At 32.0% G+C, this 21,773-nt stretch overlaps 1 protein-coding gene across 5 annotated transcripts; it reads right to left on the reverse strand.

Moving 5' to 3' along the window:
• On the reverse strand, nt 1-6,495 carry LOC11425637 (diphthine--ammonia ligase). 5 transcript variants are annotated; one of them, XM_024771180.2, is made up of 10 exons: nt 5,874-6,495; nt 5,419-5,451; nt 4,943-5,025; nt 4,744-4,816; nt 4,165-4,495; nt 3,737-4,071; nt 2,602-2,939; nt 1,432-1,789; nt 360-596; nt 1-208 (listed from the first exon to the last, which is right to left on the reverse strand). In XM_024771180.2, exons 1-9 carry the CDS (start codon nt 6,327-6,329, stop codon nt 381-383), a joined length of 2,223 nt encoding a protein of 740 aa, XP_024626948.1. In that variant the 5' UTR covers nt 6,330-6,495; the 3' UTR covers nt 1-208; nt 360-380. The 5 variants fall into 5 exon arrangements, with proteins under 5 accessions (XP_024626948.1, XP_024626947.1, XP_024626949.1 ...); XM_024771179.2 differs by having other exon boundaries at nt 1-213; XM_024771181.2 differs by having other exon boundaries at nt 1-596; nt 3,737-4,068.
• Nucleotides 6,496-21,773: the final 15,278 nt, after the last annotated feature.

A 21,773-nucleotide genomic window follows, 5' to 3' on the forward strand; every position in this document is an offset into this window, starting at 1 on the left:
CCCAAGACAAAAATAATCATCTCATTATAAGATTGACCAAAAAGATAAGCAACAGTTTGGGTTTACAGTACATTATCAATATAAATTACATTTTGAAAAAATTATACAGCGTTCCATACATCTGAATATTGCAGATTCTGATTGATTCATAAAACTAAAAGGGTAACTCCAGAATTTTATCAGACGTTGGCGAAGATCATTGTATAGTCTGCTCTGCCCAATTTTTTTTAAAAGCCAAGTCAGCAAAAGAACCTAAATGGCTGAATAAAACCTATTCCATTTGATCCTATTTTATATGTTTTTAATTAAAAAATAGGGTTAATGCAACAAATTTGAAAAGGAAAAATAAAATAAAAAACCTTGCACATCAGCTGATATACTCAGTATTTTTGAGCCAGTAATTCACAGGTCACTACATCGTCTATGGATGAAGCAGACCGCCCAGCACCTGTAACAGGAACTATGTTGAAGATTGGCTCAGAATTTTTAACCTCCCTCTGACTTATTTGAGAAAGTTCAAAAAGTGCATTGCATAACATAGGTTGTATCAGCTCCACTGACATTTGAAGGCTGACTGGGATGTAGAACCTCAAACTCTGCATGACATGAGAAATGAATTCAAAATGTTAAATTGTTCGAGAAAGATTAGGACCATACAAAACAAAAAGGGGCAGTAGAACAATAAATTTGATCACTGGCCTTTTTATCTCAAGATTATTAAAATTTGCTAGTGTATTTTGTAAATATCCTATATTGTACTCCATCTTCCTTTACTCAGGCCCAAAAATGCATGGATGCCTTTTGAAGGCAAAAGAACACGAGGAGCCATACAAATTATTTGTATCCATAATATCTCCCTCCCCAAAATGATTGAGGAATAAAGTACAATCTAGAACGGAGATTATAAAAATCATTTTAAAAACAGGAAATGGGTTTCATACCGAATGCACAACAAATATATGTTCGAAACAATACAACAACAACAACCGAGCCTTATCCCACTAAGTGGGGTCGGCTACATGGATCAAATGACGCCATAGTGTTCTATCATAAACCATATTTGGATCCAACTCATTGACCTCTAAATCCTTTCTAATGGTTTCTCTAATAGTTGTCCTAGGTCTCCCTCTACCTCATAACCTAACTCTCCTCCATTTGATCTACTCTTCTTACAACGGCATCTACGGGTCTTCTCTCTACATGTCCAAACCATCTAAGCCTATTTTCTACCAACTTTTCTACTATAGGTGCTACCCCCACTCTCTCTCTAATGGTGTCATTCCTAATCCTATCTTGTCTACTCTTACCACTCATCCAGCGCAACATCCTCATCTCCGCTGCACTTACTTGACTCTCGTGTTGGCTCATATGTTCGAAACAATGGAGGAATAAAATTGATCTGGTATGTGATATTTTGATAAATATACTAACCATTATATCTTCCCAGGCAAAGTCGTTATCTATTAGAACTTTGTCAAGAAGATAAATGCAGAACTTTGATAACTGCTCCATTCGTGATTTAGGTAGAGAACATTGACCATTATTATTGACAGTATCAGTAGGCAAAGATTCAGGAGATATCTTTGCAGCCAGATCACTTGTGATTGACAATATAATGGCACATAGCTTTCCGGGAATCACACATTTCTGAAAGCAAGAATCATGCCAACTTTCGTGCTTGAAACCCCAATAACATGATGTCTTTGAACAAGATCTTTCTGTGATGGTCTCAATTTCTACATCTTCACCGTCCTCGACATAAAGAATGGGCTTCACTTCAACATATGCTCTGGAAAGCCATCACAGATATATTCACCCAAAACAATTGTTAGCAACCATGACATAAATATTGAGGAATTATTAAAAAAACCAAGGGACCAATAAAAAATGGAATGCAAAAAAATAAAAAATAAATTCCAGATTACATAACATATGTTTGAAAATGACTCAAATCACACAAACCAAATAGGTGTCCATTTTTCTTTTGTATTTTTTACTTTCTGTTTCTGAGTAGCTTAAAGTGTACTCCCTCCATCCTAAATTATAAGTTACATTGGAGAAAACTTTGTCCCAAATTATAGGGTGTTTTACGGTATCAATTAAACATAAACGTTTCTTATCCTTTTATACCCTTTACTATTTATTACTCTCTCTTCTTCTCATTCTATTAACTTTTCTTTCCCATACCATTAATAAAGGATAATTTTGTAAAGTAACTCAAAGGTTCACACTTTTTTTTTTTTGAGCAAAAAGGTTCACACTCTTAAAATAGCAAAGGAAATTTGCTTTGAATAAAGGCAAATGCTAATTTGTGCCCACAAGGGCACATGTTAAGATACTCATTATAGAAATACACATATCAAACGGCGTGCATTCAACTTATTAAAAGTTGTCATATTGTGTTTTCCAATGCAAAGTTGCTCTTTTTAGATTGCTTAACATGTGCCCTAAGGGCACAAGTTAGCATGACCCTTAAATAAATTATAAGATAGCAAATTATAATCTCTAAACGACTAAACCTATACAAATGGGCCTTCTTGACTAATTGCATATCAATGGAATGATGATCAAACAAGATGCATAGTTAAGAAACTAGAGTACCTTTTTGGTAGATCAGGAACAAGGACATAAAGGAATATGGTTTCTAATGTTTTGCACTTTTTGCCTTCCTGTAATTCAGCTATCTTCATTTGTCTGAGGATTGTTTCTTGTTTCTTCTCGATATCGAGTCTCTCCAGTAAAGTGATATTTTTAGAACAGTAAATAACAAAACCAATTGCAGATGTCGATATTGAACAGTTAAAAGATTTTGCCACTGCTTCACTGTTTTTTAGTGCCTGTTCCAGTTCAACCCCAGGGCCTCCACTGCAAAGATTCATGGTAGGAGGGTCAAGCCCCAGTTGACCAGCCATGTGAAGTATACCCTCATGCAAGGTTGCCTGCAAGTCAAGAAGCATTAGAAATTACAGAAGAGTTACCAGATAGCATTTGAAATTGGATAATTGTATCATAAATTAGATTTGTTATGTTAACAACAGTATGAAGTAAGCAAACCCTAAATTTAGTGAACTTCACTGTTCAATTATATTGTTATTTGTTTATGTTTCCTCCTTTAATAAGAACACCCCAACTCCTAGTTACAATGCCCTAACATATTTAATTTAAGGATGAAGGAATGAAGTACAAAGAATTAAAGTATCATTTTGGGGATCAGCCAAAATTAGTTTAAACACACTGCAGACATATATTTCACCTAAGAGACTTTAACAGCAAACTTCTACATATTCTATGAATTGCTTGAGTGAGAACACTCAAATCCTTGATAGTTATGTACGAAAAAGAATAAATGCATTTTACATTTACACGAACAATAAAAAATAAAATTCAATTAAACTATTTCCAATGATTTTAAATCTTGTCAAATTGTATTATACTAATTGAAACTGACATGATACTGTTTGGACCAGTGCCAGAATATTTCGCATTGATTTCAGTATAGCTAAATCCCACTTCCAAAGAATAAACTGTTCCTATATGAAGCTAATCAAATTAAAGAAACACAAAGTAAAGGTTTGTCCTAAATCAACTTGAATCGACAATAAGCAGCTTCAACAGCTACCAACGATGTCCCAAGTCAATTTTCACAATAATATTAATGAATCAGGATATAGATGATATATGTAATCTTGCTTTTCTGTTGATAAATAATTGGCAACTGCTAGCAGTGCGTGTTTACCTGGCTGTATGGCCCAATGCAGCTAGGTGCCCAACTAGAAATACTCTGCACATGCAAAACCTTTTTACCTTTATTATTTGCTACCAAAACTTCAACGTATGCTCTACTAAAATCCATCTCAAGTAGAGGCATTTCAACTGTACTTCGAGATGGGACGCCAAATGGGCACCTCTCGTGTGTTATAAACTTCACATATGTCTCGTTTGCCTCAGAGAACTTATTCATGTCATCGATGTAAAGGTGTATATAGAGTACATTCTCCCAGCCAAAATCAAACGCTGCTAGTTGCAATTCAATTTTCCTCAAAATAATCTTTAAATCTTCCTGCAAATCTGCTATAAAGAAATAAGAGTGATGTGTCAAAGAATAAAATAATGTGGAAGAGTAAGACGCAACTCAAATCATTAAGAATGTAGAATAACTGTTACCATTGCATGAATCTTGCAACCAGCAACACATGGAGAATGTATTCATGTTATTTGTTCTTGAAATGTTAAATTTATGTTCTACGACGTCAATTGGATAAGTGCAATCAAGAGGCTTGCATATGGCTTCGAAACTTTCTAGACCGTCATGCACTTCAAACACAGATCCCAATTTCTGCATAGAAATCTCATGTATTTTGTCTTGTGTTTTTAAAGAGTGGTCGTCTGCCTTGTTTTCTAAATGAAATGCCAAGGGATGAAGGACTCCCACAGGAGCTATGGAATCTGAAGAGTGCATCACAACTTGATATTTGTCAAGCACAATGCGAGCATTCTGAAAGAAAAAAAATAATATAAGGAACGATTAGATAACAGAAGAAAAATATTGATCATAAGTTTGACGCACAATTAGTAATAAATTTACAAGATTGAATTTTCAAAGATCAGTAGGAACACATATCAGGCATTGAAAATGAACGAGTGTAAATTGAGCCCAGTTTTATGAAAAACTGAGGATCATATGACAATAGCAAAAACATAAGCAATTCTCAGTTAACCACACCAATGGTGGTAGGAACTTACAATAAAGAGCGGGCAATCAAGAGTTAATGTTTCATATTCCCCTCCTTCTCCGCAAACATTTATTCCATATGACCTGTCAAATAGAGTAACACAGAATTCATTTATATGCAGAAACACCATAGAATAATGTCAATCTACATACTTCAAAGAACTTATATATATACACAGAGAAAAGGAAGGTTGAACATATTTGACATACTCTTTCAATTTATGCAAGTAAGCATTTAATGAGGCTAATTCTTTACCCAAGTGCTTTGCAGGATCCAAACCCATGGCAGCTACCTTGTGAAATAGATAAAGAATTAAATTCCAAAATAACAATTATCCAAGTACATAAAATTAAAAAAACAAGTTGAATTCAAATGAAAAAGGAAATGGTTTCACTTGTTTAAGTCTTTCATATTTTAGCTGCATATCTCTCGTACTCAACAACCATATATTCAAAGCAACCCTAATTTTAAGAGTATATAGCCGCATTAGCATATCATGGAACCTTTAAATGTTGTCCATTGATATCGGTTGAGGAGCTCAATATGATCAAAGCAAAAGTAAGATCTCTCTAAATGGCTGATGATTAAGAAGAGTCGTATGATAGGAACATTGGAACTCCTCCCATATACAAATTGAAAAAAGAGAGCAATATAATCAATAAAAGCAAAGTCAAACAAGTTATACCTTCACAGTTACAGCTACTATTCCATTTGCAATCTGGTCAGGACCAAAACAGAGTTAGAATTATTTGAACAACAACAACAACCAAGTCTTATACCACTAATTGGGGTCAGCTACATGGATCAAACGACATCATAATACTCTATATCATATTTCTATCTAAAGCATTTTCTTAATAGTTTCTCTCGTAATTTTTCTAGGTGTTCCTCTGTCTCTAGTGATCTGGCGACTACGCTCCATCTGATTTATGCTCCTTGCTACAAAATGTACAGGTCATCTCACTGCATGCCCAAACCAACTAAACCTAGTTTCCACCGTCTTTTCTATTATAGGTGTTACTCAACTCTCTATCTAATGTTGTCATTTCTAACCGTATCTCTTCTAAGCTTACCACACATTCAACACAACATCTAAAGAAGAAAATATTGAAAACTACATAAACATAAATCCAAATTTACCATTTCATTGAGGAGCAAGGACTGATCTTGTTTCCACAAATAAGCCAAAGAAACAAGACCTAACCTAGAACAAACACTTTCGACGCGCAGTCTCTGATAATCAGATGCAATGGCACCGGAACACACAGCAGTAACAGAGGGGATCTGCCTCTTGACTTCGCGTAACAAAATATACATATCTTCAACTTCATCACCTTGAGTCCTTTTATAACCAAGCTCAAGATGCTTTGATGAACCTTGAATTCTCCTCCTAAATAATGGCAATCCCATACACTCAGCATATTTGATGATAATTTGATGTCCAACAGTTTGATACATGTAGCTATCGAGTTCGTCGACAGAATCATCAACCGGCATCAGATTCGCCAACGCGACGATCTGATGGCCGTATTGAATACACTTCATCATGGCGTAGCAACTGTCTTTCCCGCCGCTAACAAGTGCAACCACCTTCATCTTTGGAAGTTTCTGGTGGCCGGCGTTGAAGTCCGGCGGTGTTTTTGGGGAAGTTGAGTTTAGTGTTACTCCGACTATTACGATGCAACAACGATAGAGCAGCAGGGACGGTCTCTCAGCTTTGTTGTTTTTAGGTTTTAGTCCCTGGTTGAATTAACTGAAGGACTAATCCTGTCCCTCCAATAAAAATGTGAATAAGTTAGTCCTTCATCCACGTTTCAAAATAAATGTCGTTTAAATTTTTACTAAACTATTCTTGTGTTTATTATCGGTGAAATGCTTTGAAAGTGATGTACACTCAATTAATTGCGGTGTTCAATTTTATTATTTATCTAATGACTTTGTTTAAAACCAAAACAATATTATGTATGGATTAGTCGAATAAAATTAGTAACAGAGGAAATCGAACATGATATCTTAAGATAAGCATATTTTAAAGTCAAACCAACACCACGAAATCAACTCAAGTGAGTTGAATTGTTAAAGATTGAATTGACCGTCAAGAAATTATCAAGGGATTAAAATTGATCTTTACTCTTAGGTTTTCAAGTTCACCAAAAAATAACGTATGACTGTTTGTTTCAAGTTGAAGATTTACATTCTTGAAAATACATCGATAGAGAATAAAGTATATTCTTGAGTATGTTGTTCTTGGGAATATTTTTGAGTTCGTGAAACAAACGCTCCCTTATGTTTTTAATTGCTCTTCCCACCCCCTGCAATACGTTGAAACAAGAAAATTCTGTAAAAAAATAAAAGAAGAAGTCTAAGACATGCCCCCTTTAGGTTTTTAATTGCTATTTCATGAATGACTCACAAGTGCATTTTCGTATACATGAACGGTTGGCAAAGTATATTACTAGGTAAATAAAACTTAGAAAGTTTACTGCAATTAAAGTTTGTGGTCGTCGTTTCTTTGCAATAAAGAACTTTTTCCATGATAATAATAAGAGTTATCCGGAGCACTGATTAAACATATAAAAAAAGGAAGTTATTATCATAAAAAAAAAGTTTTGTTGACTTATTTATGAATTAATTAAATAATTTTTAATGCAATAATTAACATATAATTTTCTTTTTTATTATCCCTAACCAGTGCCCCAGAGCACCGGTTAGCATTTCCCTAATAATAAATATGAGAAAATTAGTATTTACTCTCTTGAGGTTTATTAAATGACATTCATATTCCCTCTAGTTTGAAAAAAAACATTCACCTCCACTCATGTTTACTATGTTTGTGACCGTTACCAAACATTCCAACATCCTTCCATGGCCACCTTTAAAATTGTAACCCATTCTCAACTTCCTTACAAGTAATTGAAGCAAAATTCATCGTAGTTCCTCAAATCAGAGCATTGCAACATGAGGTAAAAAGAGATAGTATTTTTAAATTGATAGATTCAGAAATCAACTTGGCAGACCAAAGTAAATCAATTAGTTGAATAAAGATTGCTGTCAAGTGATTTATATTTGCTGTCATGTGCCTTAGTTATTTTTCAAAGTCGGATTTTCTTTCAAAATTTGTAGATTCATTTTTCAATTTGTTAAACAGCATATTTACAAAATTCATATAATAAACAACTTCAAATTAAAATTCATGTTGGAATGAACTTGATACAAAGTTAACGGTGATTAAATGGTGTTAAAGTGGAAGGGTAATGTTTGTCAATTTGATAGCAAAACAAAGGAGGTTTGTGTTTAGTTTAAAACTAGAGGGGTTATTTGTGTTAGTTAACTAAGGGCATTGCAAAATATTAGAGCATATGTTAAAGATTTTATAAATGATAAATATTTATTACAAAATATTAATTTTCAATTTTAAAATAATAAATTGACACAATTTTTTAGATAAAATTTTCACTTTAGGTTCTGTTTGGATTGTTTGGGTATTATACCACGGAGGAGAACAAAATTTTTATTCCGTTGTTTGGAAAGTGAACGGAATAGAATGAGTTATAACGTTTTTATTCCATTTTCACCCTTATTAAAAAATAATACTACTATGTAGATTTAAATCATATTATCTTTTATTTAAATAATTTTTTGAGCTTGTATTAAATTTCTTCTCCTTTCAATTTTTTTTTTTTTTGAGAGCTTCTCCTTTCAATGATTAGCATGGAAATTGAGTGAATACAGTGGATTATACCTGTTTATTCTTTATTTTACTATTATTTTGAATACATTAATATGACATCAAATAAAAAGCATAAATATTTTATAAATTATAGTTCATCAATCGAAAAAGAATTTAACTTGCTTAATTATAAACGTAAATAAATTTGAACCACTTCCAACCCACATATATAGTGTCATGAGTAGACTTGGCTCAATTATATTTCTAATTATAGTACTAACCATAATGTCATACGTGATGTTACCAAACAAATACCTTGAACTTCATGACGATGGACGTAGAAGCTATATATACGAGGATAAAACATCCAGACTCATGTCCAACATCTTCAAGAGGATGAATCTTGTGAGCAACAACCAACAGAAAATGAAAAAAAGGATAGGGATTAAAGAGTAATTTCATAATTTATAAGAAACGAATGATAAATGATTCCATCCTATTCCGCCCAAATTGGAGGGGAAGAAATATTGAAGTAAATGATGGAACGCGATGGAATAGATTCCATTGGATACCATTCCATTCCATCATTTTTTCACAATCCAAACAATAGAACATAACTTTATTCCATTCCAGTTATTGACCGTTTAAAATTTAGACTGTCTAAGTGGAAAAGTTGAAATTTGTCTTATGGGGCCGCTTGATTCCCCTTATACCTGTCATGTCTCCACTGCTTGTCTACGCCCTTTCTTTTTCAGAGCTCCCGCATGTATAATCTCTACCATTGAATCTATTTTAATTAATTTTTTCTCGGGTGGGGGTGAGAAAAATAGGAAAATTGCTTGGGTTGATTAGAATATTATTTGCATGAGTAAGGAGGTCAGTGGTTTGGGGGTAACGAGGTTGAAGGAGTTTAACATTGCTCTTTTGGCAAAATGGTGTTGGAGGTGTTTAGTGGACAGGGACAGTTTGTGGTTTAAGGTGTCGTCCCGTTATGGAGAGGAGAGAGGGCGGCTTAGAGAGGGTGGTAGGATGGGGTCAGAGTGGTGGAAGGAAATTGTAAAAATTCGATAGGGATAGGAGTAGAGGGTGGGAGTTGGTTTGAAAATAATATGTCAAAACGTATAGGTAACTATTTTAATACTTACTTTTGATCGGATTGTTGGGTGGGACGGTCACGTTCATAGAAAGATTTAGGAGGCTGTATGATTTATCGATTCACCAAAACCTAACGGTGGGCGCGATGCACGCATTAGGTTGGGGTGAAGATGGGGAGGCCTAGGGGTGGAGGTGTCATTTGTTAGCATGGGAGGAGGATCTAGTGGTGGAGATTAGGAACTTGCTTTTGTAACATTACCTTGCAGGAATATGTTGAAGATGTCTGGATGTGGAGACCATATACAGGTGACGGCAACACAATTTGTGGTATGTATCAAATGCTCATGAGACAGGAGATGCACGATCGTGACGTTGTTTCGGTGGCACCTTGGCATAAAGGTGTTCCTTAGAAAGTCTCTATTAGCGCGTGGCGTCTCTTTCACAATAGATGGCCGACAAAGGATAACTTGGTGCGTCGAGGCGCTATTATTACTGATGACCAATTGTGTGTATCAGGATGTGGTCAAAATGAAACAATAAATCATTTAATTATTCATTGCCCTGTCTTTGGCAACCTCTGGTAACTTATTAAGTTTTGGATTGGTGTGTATTCGGTGGATCCCCAATAGGTTACGTGTAATGCCCTATTTTAATATTTATTTATTTTACTGAGTTTAAAGTCTATTTTTATGACTTATGTGATTTATATGATTTTTGTGATATGTTGTTGATTTATTAAGTGACTTATTTTATTATTTAATAGAATAAGATTTGAAAATAAAATAAGATTAAGTTGTGGGGGCTGTTTTGGAAATTAGAAGAGTTTAGTGGAATAAGTGGAAATATATGTTATTTGGTGTAGAAATATATGTTATTTGTTGTAGAAATATATGTTATTTTGTGTAGAAACATTATGTTATCTGGTGTAGAAATATATGTTATTTTGTGTAGCAATGTATGTTATCTGGTGTAGAAATATATTTCTTATTTGGTGTAGAAATATATATATGTTTTTTTTGAAAGATATATATATATATATATATATATATATATATATATATATATATTATAGAGATATAATTGTTATTTGTTACATTACGGATCATTTTCACCAATTTGTTCAATCCTCAGGTGGTTACGCTCCGCGTCGGTCATTATTACATTTGATTTGACTTTGTAGTATCTGGGTCCTTTGGAACGAAAGAAACCAAAGACTTTTTGCTAACAAAGCCAATTCGACCGTGCAACTTCTGGAAGAGGTTAAGATGTGGAACGCCCTCTTTGAATTATTTGTTTTATTTGATTATTTTATTGAGTTTAGAGTCTTTTTGAATAATTTATTTGATTTATGATGATATGTGTTATTTTTGTGTTATATGTTGGTGTTTTAGTAGCATATTATATTATAACATATATTATTTGGTGTAGAGATATTATGTTATTTGTTAGTATAATATATATGTTATTTGATGTAGAAATATATCTGTTATAGAAATATATTTGTTATTTGGTGTAGAAGTATTTTATATATATATATATATATATATATATATATATATATATATATATATATTAAAATAGAATATTGAGACTTTGGTGGCTGATTTGGGAATTTATAAGAGTTTAAGAGAATAAGTGGAGTTAAGAGAAAATAGGTAGGTTAAGGTTATAAAAAGAGAAAAGTGAGAAGTCATGATAGTTTTTCACGTACAACCAGTTTTTGGAGAAAAATGGAGAAAACCTAGAGAAGAGGAGGAACGAGAAGAGAACCTTGCAATCGATTTCTTAAGGTAAGGGTGGGACTAACATTCAATAATCTTAAGTCTATGATTCTAAAAATTGGATTCAACATGTTGTAGGTTTTAGTTTTTGAGAATTTGGGAATTAGGGTTAAAAGTGATTAATTGATGATTTTCTAAAATAATGTTTTGGGTCAAGTTTTATATGGTTTTGAGTCTCTTTTAACGTATATAAATGTTTAGACAAACTTTGAGATCAAATTTGGACATAGGGAAGTTAAAATTGGGATTTTGGGGTGAAAAGTGGGTTTTTCCCGAGTTGCTCTCTGACAGCATGTCCTGTTTCATGTTCTTGCGTCTTTTTCACACGTTTCTGTTTTGAATTAGCCTTTGGTGTAAACATGAAAGTTGTAGATAATTGTGTTAACTTTCTAATGTCGTTGGTATGACGTCAAAACGATTTATAGAACTTGAGTTATGGTCAAATTACTGCACGTAGGTCACAGTGAATTTTTATGAATTTCAGCACAACTTTGTCCGAATTTGAAATGAAAACTGGTATTGATTGGTACAGAATTGGTCTTAGGTGTAAACACAAAAGTTGTAGGTATGGATGTTAGCTTTCTAACTCTGTTAGTTTGACTTCAAAATGATTTATAGAACTTGAGTTATGGTCAAATTATTGCACGTAGGTCACAGTGAATAATTGAATATGATTGATGAATTGGTATATGTATGTATATGTCTGTGAATACGATATTGTTCATGATTGATGAAGTGTTATACGAATGTATATGTTTATGAGTATGATGTTGTTTATGATTGATGAATTAATATATGTATGTATATGTTTGTGAATACGATATTGTTCATGATTTACTTTGATGATTAATGTGAGAATATTTATATATTGTGAAAGATGTTGATATGAAGTTGTAATGGTTGTATTAGATGATTATTGTTGATGTTGACTTGCTGTAAATTATTTGATGGTGTTGCCTTGCTGATGTGATGTATTAATATCATTAAGATGCTAATGTTGGTTTAAGTTGTAAGATGTTGATCCAAATTATTGGAGTCATAAGAGATGTCTAAGTTGTTAAGATGCTGAGTCCATTGCATACTCATTTACGTTGGGTGAGGGCTTGATGCTCTGTAATGTATATTTATACATAATATGTGAAGGTTGAGGGCTTGATGCTCTGTGAGCCTATTTACGCTCAATATGTTGGGGGCTTGACGCCCTGGTTGGTACCACATGTATGATTAAGAAGTTGAAGCTGCGTCGTCGTTGTCGTTAAGTTGTCATTTGTCAACGAGTTGTTGATAAAGAACTAAGTGAAGTATTAATATTTATTAATCGTTGTTGTTTAAGTTATTATGAGATGATAAATATGTGTTGTTATATTATTATGAGATGATGATTACGTTCTGTGTTAAAGATGATATTTATGATGTGATGATCTATGTTGGTTATGAATTGGTTATTATGTGCTATATGATGAAGTTTATAATGTGATGAATATGAAGTTAATGATAATTATAAGTTGGTTGAGTTATTAAGAATCATTACATAAAGGATTATTATTACTAATAGATGAAGTTATTTATGTTGTTAAATATAATTAATGAATTATATTCTCGATATTATTGTTTTGTGAAATCTCACCCTTCTGCTTGGAAATGTTGCTCTTCGTATGAGTAACTTGCAGGTGATCGAGTTTAAGTTGCTATTAGATTGCTGTCGTGAGTGGATTATCTCTCATGTGTGTCTTTAGGTGCTCTGATACGTAACGGGATAGGAACTTTGTTGCATGCTTTTCTATTCCTTACGTATTGCTTATGAATTTACATGATTAAGTTGTTAATTGAATTTTTATGAGATACTTGATGAGGCCTTCGTGCCAAAATTATTTTAGATGTTCGAATAAATTCTGCTGCGAAGTATTAAATATTATGTTATTGAATTTTGAAGGATAATTAGTTAATTATTCCGTTTATGATTTTAAGAAAAGAAGTGTGACATTCCGTTTATGTGAATTACTCTGATTAATTAAATGAAATTTTTACGTTGGGAAAACGGGGTGTTACAAGATGTCCTCTCTTAGATAGTTGAAATCAAAAAATGTGCGCTTTCCTTTTGGTTACCATATATATGATGTGGTGGCAACATCCCTTTGTTTGCTTGAAGGTTGATTGATGTTTTTAATTTTCATTGATAACTCTGTTCTTAAGGTCTGATTGTTGTAACTTTGTTTTGTTTCTTTAGGCACTCCTTGTTTTAGGAAGCAAACCTTTTTACCGTTAATATATACATCATTTTGGCTTGTTTAAAAAAAACTTCATTCCATCACATTTCACCTCATTTCATCAATCCAAACATGGCCTTAGATTCCTTAATATGTGCGCTAAGAACAAAAGTTTGCATTTTCCTTTGACTAAACCTCAAGAGAGGTTAGTGTAATTTACCATAGTTTTATTTAGACAATTGGGCATGTCACTTCGATGTAAGCTAAATTTATACTTACATCTAATCAAATTCAAACGTTTTGCATTTACTTTAAAGAGCTATGTTATTTGTACATCTAAAATTTGACAATCAATGCAACAACTTTTAATGTTGTGAGGAGCACATAAATTGAAAATCAAGCAAAATATTATTAAAAATAGCAAATAAATTATTGGTTGTACAATTTGGTTGTTCACGTATCATTCCTCTATTTTAAAAGCATTAGTACAAAAAACACTTATTAAATCTAGGATTTTAAATGGGTTGCTATCCACACGACTTAAAAAGCTGGGTGTAAGGAACACCTCTATACTCAATTAGGAAATAGTGATGTGTATGGTTTCGTTGATCCATTTTTCATTCACGCGGAAAATGATCAAGAAAGTTCTCAGTCTCATATGACCGCAAAGATGTCTGAGGTTAACAAAGCTTGTTATTTTGCACCTTACCTGAAAAAGTAAGTGTATTTGATCTTCATAGTATTAGCTCTATATAGTTAATCACATATATTAGAAAGCCCTAAACTTAACAAAAAAAAAAATCTTTCCAATGTAGTCGCCGTTGGCAATTGCTTATTATTGAACCAGAAAAACAAAATGTCCTTTTCTTATGTTCGATGGGTTGGAAGCCAAATAAAAATCTTGTGCAAATTGTTAATTCGTAAGTATGTATATTTAACTAATTGGATGTAATTTAATAAAGTTTTTTTACACATCAATTTATATGAATGTGTTTTATTATTGTAGTGCTATAGAAGGGTACAACAAGTTGAGTGGTGTGAGAAAGGCGAGAACACCAACATGGGAGATTCCCACAGTAAGTTAAAAATTATATTCATACAATATTACAAGTTTTATATATATATATATATATATATATATATATATATATATATGTATGATATTTACTCAATATAATTTTATATTTATGACAATTGTAGTGTCAAAGAAAACCTTTCAATTATGAGTGAGGCTACTTTATAACGATACATATGTTGAACATTGTATCAGCTGGCATTACCGACTCATGGAATATGGTGTGTAACTACAACCATTTGTGTTTCTAATGTTTTTTTAAAGTTAATTTCATATTCTAATATGTTATCTTAACTTTTTTTTTTTTCCAGATTTTTGGAGATAAAACTCCGTTTACCGATGATGAAATGACAAAAGTTCAAGAACGCTGTGCAAGTTTAATTTTGGAAAGAGTTGATGTAATTTAATTATGTCAATAACTATGCTTTGAAACAATGTTTAGCTTTTGTTTAATTTTATGATATTGTAACTTTGAATTTGTTTGATATTGTAACAATGACATGTCTGATATGAAATTTGCTCATATGATATTTCATATTAGTTGCTAAGTTTATGAAATTTTTGTTATTATATTAAATTCTGGACCATAATCGTGTTTAAAAATAAAATAAAATAGAGAGATTTTAAATGGGTTGAACAGATTTAAATTATGTTTATTAAATCGGATCAAAAACAGACTTAAAATCTAGAATTTTTATGCCCTTGTTCACCCTTTTTAAGTGGGTTTATCCGATTTAAATTAAAAGATTTTAGATGGGTTCAACCGATTTAAATTAAACGATTTTAAATCGGATAAAGGGGGCAGACTTAAAAACAAATACAATTTTTTAAATCGGCCACCTATAAGTTGATTGCGGTGGCATGCACAACCAACCAAACACTCATTAGCATATATGACAATATTTTGAGTTGTGTTATTTGAACATCCATATCTGTCACAATTTTTTTGACAACTAAAATTTTACAAAGGAAATGAAGTGACACAAAAACCAAAGCAATAGAGAAAGAAAGTAAAATGTTAATGTGGGAGAGAGAAAACTGTCATAAAAATTGTTCAAATATCATTTCTCTTTGAGTAATCACTAAATATAAGTGTAAAACTATTTTATATTAATAGTGCGTATCCATTTTAAAATATAAATTCTCCCATTAGCATTTAAAATGGATAAACCAAACAATAAAATACTAATCTATCTTGTCCCTCTCACATACACCGTTGGAGTTAAATTGCAATTCATTCAATTAACTTGTGAAATCCAGGCAGGGGGTTGTATCAATAATCAATAATCATGACAAATACGAATTATTTCATTTGGACAATTATAGTATATGGCAGGAACTTTGGATAATGCCGCATTAATCCCTCTAATGCTTTTGCTTAATTAGTGAGGCCCATAAGCATATTTGGCTTTATTGTTTGTCATAATCTGACAATACACACATCTTTGCGATATATACATTATGAAGCTTCCAAAGTGGAGCAATTCAACAAGCCACATTGTTTTGACATAGATGATTTAATTATGTGATTTGATTACTTAACGATAAAGTATACAGTAATTACAAATCCAAAACCAGTTGTGTCTTGTCACTAAACTTAAATGATTTTGGCTTATAACTTAATTATTTCTTGTTGACAAAATGATTTTGGCTTAATTATAAATTGATTGAGATTGAGAATATATATTTTCAATTAAATTCGTTAAGATGTCTTTTTCAAATTCAAGTAGTGTTAGCAAAAGCAAAACCCACTAATCTTTAATTCATCATACAGTTTTGCAATGACCATTTTGTAACTTTCTTGTTTTGTTAATGGTTTAAGACTTTTTCCCTTGATGTTATGTTAATTTTCCAGAACTTTCAGCTTGTACAACATGGATGATCAATACTCATTCGTTACTGTAAATGTTGAGGGATCCATCCCTAGTGATATTAGAGAATTTATAAATTCCTCTCTAACTTCAAATGCTGGTGGGTCTAAATTTTTAGCTTGTTTCCTTTGGCTAAGGTTAGGCTGAGCCTGCTCGTGATTTTTTTTACTCGTGGTTGAATATTCCCTACTCAATTAACCATATATATACTAGGATAGGAATGGAAGAAAAAAAAACCAAAAAACTGAACCAAGCTGTTGAATCAAACCATTACTGAAACGGACGGAAACAATTTGGTTACAGAACAGTTTAGTGCAGTTTTAAAAGTTCTAAAATTCGGTTTTGTTTGGTTTTTTATATGTTTTCAATATAACAACAATGCAATTTAATTCAAAACAGTTCGATTCAATTCAAAATGTAAATAGTTCGATTTAATTATTTGAATTTAGCAAACAATTTAGTTTAATTCGATTCAATTTTCATCCCGAACCAAACCATACCCACCCTATTATATAACACGCATATGCCGTCAATTTACATAATAAGCATGTAAATGATGGTAATATCATCTCAATTTGCCAAGTTAATTGGATGTAGCGATCAAAGAATAATATAATTGACTTTATTCACACAAAAAATAAATAGAAATAACCAATTTTCTTTGCAACTTTTTTACAAGTTTGTTTTTAGAGGTAATCATATTGAGACACTATAAATTAGACATTTTTCACTGTCACGTATCAAAACTTAATTCATCATGTTGAAGGAGATTGGTCTATTTTGCTAGACCAGGTTTTTACGACTTTTTTTTTCTTTTTAATTCGTCATCATATTCATAAGAAATGATATTTTACACAAGTAAGCGCTTCGATGTACCTCCACGATTTAGATACTTTAGATCTGATGTAGAACGAATCCTCAAGTTAATAAAATATCCATTTTTTTATATATACGAGTTAAATTGTCTTTTAAATAAACAATTCCAAAAGTCGAACTCGTTTTCATTTTCTAGGGAGATATTTATGTCCTTTTTTTTTTTTAACAAATTCAAGTAGGATAGTGACTAAAAATTTATAACTTGTTTTAATTTTTTTTTGGGTCAGGTAAACTTGTTTTAATTTAATTGATGTAATGATGGAATTTCGTTAGAAATATAATCGTACCCAAAAAATGATTTATCTATTTTTCACGAATAGGGTCATGGGTGTATTTTGTATGTAAAGCTAAGCATGACAAAGCTTCCTTTGACCACATAATATGAATATGGACCACAGCGTGAAAGAATTAATTTAAGACCTTACTGGAAAGACATTTCAACCAAACATATATATACTGTTAAGATTAAGATAGTTCACAATTCTTAGAAATAAAGTAAATCGAAATGTCTACCCAAAAAAAAGTCGAGCTATATTTATACTACTAATAAAATGATACATATTTTTTTTTTCTTTCGCACCGATCCACCAAAGATGAACGATTAATCCGACTCGTGCGCAGTGCTCCGTCTCATGCGTAGAGTCATTCATAATGGCCAATCGTTGTTTCCACTGGAAATCGAACTCGGCATTCTCCAAATACGTCCTTGGAAGGAGTTCCTTGCCACTGAAGCCTAAACAAATTGATTTGATACATAATTTTTTTTTTTTTACAAAATAATACATAATTTTTGTGTAACATATTTTCAATATAAATAAATTACCCATGAACAATTTTACTATTAATTCCATTAATTATGATTTCTTCAACAAAAAAAAATTCCATTAATTATGATTGATTCAGTTGCTATAAATATACATTTGTTTGATGTCCATATTTAATAGCATTGGTTGTTGATATTCTAAAAAGGAGAAGAAAAAAAATCTTATTAAAATATATATATATATATATATATATATATATATATATATATATATATATATATATATATATATATATATAATGAACAATCCGCAAATTGCATTTTATGAAGAGGTACTCCTATATTCTAAAAATTAACACACATTGTCTATGTTCACAAAATCACCCTTTTTTCTTTAACAAATGAAAATGATATTAACACACAACGGTAGACTCTCCCGCACAAGGTGTATAATAGAAAAAGCACCGCTAAATATTTACAGAGTCAAAGTGCTGCAAAAGGAGCACCAACCAAAAATAATTAAGATTACACCCTAACACCAATGCAAAGAAGCGGCTGGTTACACCAGTCGTGGTAACTATAAGCAAAATTAATTTGTTTAGTTTTCAACCATAAGAATGTCAGTCGCTGAATCTTTTCAATAGACGTTAATGATTAGAAGCCAAATTTTGGAAGACACGGCTGTTGCGATCCTTCCATATCATCCAAACAGTTGCGAACCAAATAATGAAAAGGTAGTGGTGTGAAAAGTGAGGCATAGCCGCCATCTTGGTAAACTAAATAAAGTGGTGTCGAAGATCACCTGATAGCACTGATGAAATACCTAACCAATTCCACACATTAAACCACAAGTTAGTTGCAAGGGTGCAATGCAAAAATAAATGAGTAGTTGTTTATGATGAATCACAGCCTACGGAGCAAGCCAATTCCGTCGATGCAAGGATACCCCGGCGACCCAAGTTGTCTTTAGTCGGAAGTCTGTTTCGGAGAAGACGCCACACCATCAAAGAGACCTTTGAAGGAATCTACTTATGCCAAATGTCATCAATCGAAGACCTATCGACAATGTCGTATGTGTTTGTCAAGTAGTTGTAGGAACCCCGAACCGTGTAACCATGCTCAGGATCTAACAGCCACTTCCACGCGTCAGGTACATTATCCTACAAAACAAAATTATGCAACATACTTTTGTGGAAGTTCACCTTTAGACTTGACACCTCCTCAAAAAACAACAAAACAGGCCGCATAGATCGAACATTCAACTAAGATTTTTCACCAATAATTAGCGTGTTGTCCGCAAATTGGAGATGAGATAAACAGACTGCGCTGCCATCTCATACACCATAGCCATGAAACATATGCGCCCCCACCACCTCTTGCATGAGGATATTGAACCCTTCGGCTGCCAATAAAAATAAGAACGGTGATAGAGGGTCCCCTTGTTGGAGGCCCCGCTCAATAGGAAACTGATCTGTCGGACTCCCATTAACTAGGACGGAAGTTGCGGCTGTCCCCACACACTCAGATATCCATTTTCGCCAAAGAGTTGGAAAATTCATTTGAACCATTACCTCATCAAGATATTTTAAATCCACCGAGTCATATGCTTTTTTGAAATCTACCTTAAACATCAAAAGTTCCTTCCCCAACCGCCTAACTTCATCAACCACCCAGGGGCGGTTCCCTTCATGATGATGGGGTAGCCCTTGCTACCCCAAAAGAAAAAATATTCTTGAATTGGTCGGTATATATTTATATTTAGCTACCCCAAATAATAAATATTGAGCTACCCCAAATAAGTTTGGTTGTCGAAAATTAACATAAATAAGAAAGTGAAAAAGTACTACATCATTGATAGACTTATTTGTATTGGTTTGTTAGTTTTATTCAGAGAAAATTTCAACAACAATAGTGAGAAACAAATGAAATAGATAATAAGTTCTTACAAATAACCTATTGTTTACATTGAAAAGACATTAGTAATCTTTTATTAAAACAATTAATTATGGATAAAATTGACTTCTTAAAACATGTTTTGTCCATAATTATTGTGATTTTTTTTATGAATCAATTAAGTTTCAGATTAAATATATTTTTAGTATCTACAACACTCGCAATTTTGAAGTTAAGTTCCTAACATTTTGTTTAATTTTAGTCGTTAATTTATTGTTATAGAGATTAATGCAAGAATAAAAACACTTTTTTTTTTTGTTTTTTTTTTTGTAAAATTATAAAAAGATGAGACAAAAATTGAATAAAATTTTTGTAAGGATTAAACCTATAAAATTATAATTTATGAGACAAAAAATATATTCTATCCTTAAATTTCATATGCTGGTTTTTAAAATAATTTTTTTTGTTTATGGTCCCCGCGTAGAATTTTCTCTAGCTTCGTCATTGCAACCACCTCATTTGCTATCAAAATGCCATCTAGAATTTGCTTTCCTTTGACAAACGTCGATTGAGAGTCCAAGACTACACTACCAATAACAATAAGTAATAACTCTCATAAGGACAAACATAGCATAATGATCACTTAAGTACAATACTACACTCAATAAGGACGGACAATGATACTAACTCTCATGTTTGACATAGTTATGATCACTTACACCTTCCTGACCTCTTTAGGATTTGTTGGGGATGCATAAACTCTTCACATGATCATGATGTAAAGCTTAAAGATGTTTCAAGTCTTCAAAAGTTATCTTATTTACAGAAAACGAAAGTAAGCATCTCGATCCACAAACATAGCATAATGGATAAAATTAATTATCCAGTGTTTTCACCGTTTACGTTTTTAACGATGTTTTAATGTGATTTATCAATTTTAAATAGAGTAAATAGGCAATTACCCCTCCGAAATTGTAAGTTTCGTCAATTATCATTAAAATTAACAAAACTTCAATTACCCCATGAAATTGCACAACATTAATCAATTTACCCCCTCTGTCAATTTTTTTTTTGTTAGTGAACATGACATTTTGTAAATACCCCCGAACTTAAAAATTTATATTATTTCTCTTAAAGGCAAATAATTAACCTTATTCTTTCTTAACCATGTTGTATTTTGTAACAAAAAAAACATGTTGTATTTTGTAACAAAAAAAACATGTTGTATTTTTATGGAAGAATACACTATTATAAATAAAGTAAATAGGCAATTAATTATCTAAGTTTCGTCAATTAACCTCTGAAATTAACAAAACTTCAATTACCCTGAAATTGCACAACGTTATTCAATTTATCCCATTCGTCAAATTTTTCTGTTAGTGAACATGATGTTTTGCAAATACCCCCTTAAAGTTTTGCACTTATGTGCAAAATACCCTCCAAACTTAAAAATTTATATTATTTCATTTTTTTTAATTGTGGCTGGATAAAAAAAAGTGGGGTGAAATATGATATCAAATGTTTATATCTTCACCCCACTCTTTTTTTTTTTTGAAAGATAGATGAGAATTTTATTATTTTATTTTCAGGTTTATTGAGAAAATGTGTTTGGTTAATATTTAAAGTATTCATGAAAATGATCGATAAAACGATATTTATGGATAATAATTAATGATTTTATTTCCACATTTATGAGAACTTTATTCCTTCTAATTTTCTTAGGAATAAAACAACATTCCAAGAAAATAAAATTTTAAAAATTTAAAACAAACATAGAATTATATCATTCATACTATCATATTCCACGAA

This window comes from Medicago truncatula, chromosome 7 (genome assembly GCF_003473485.1).
Source record: "Medicago truncatula cultivar Jemalong A17 chromosome 7, MtrunA17r5.0-ANR, whole genome shotgun sequence".
Lineage (NCBI taxonomy): Eukaryota > Viridiplantae > Streptophyta > Magnoliopsida > Fabales > Fabaceae > Medicago > Medicago truncatula.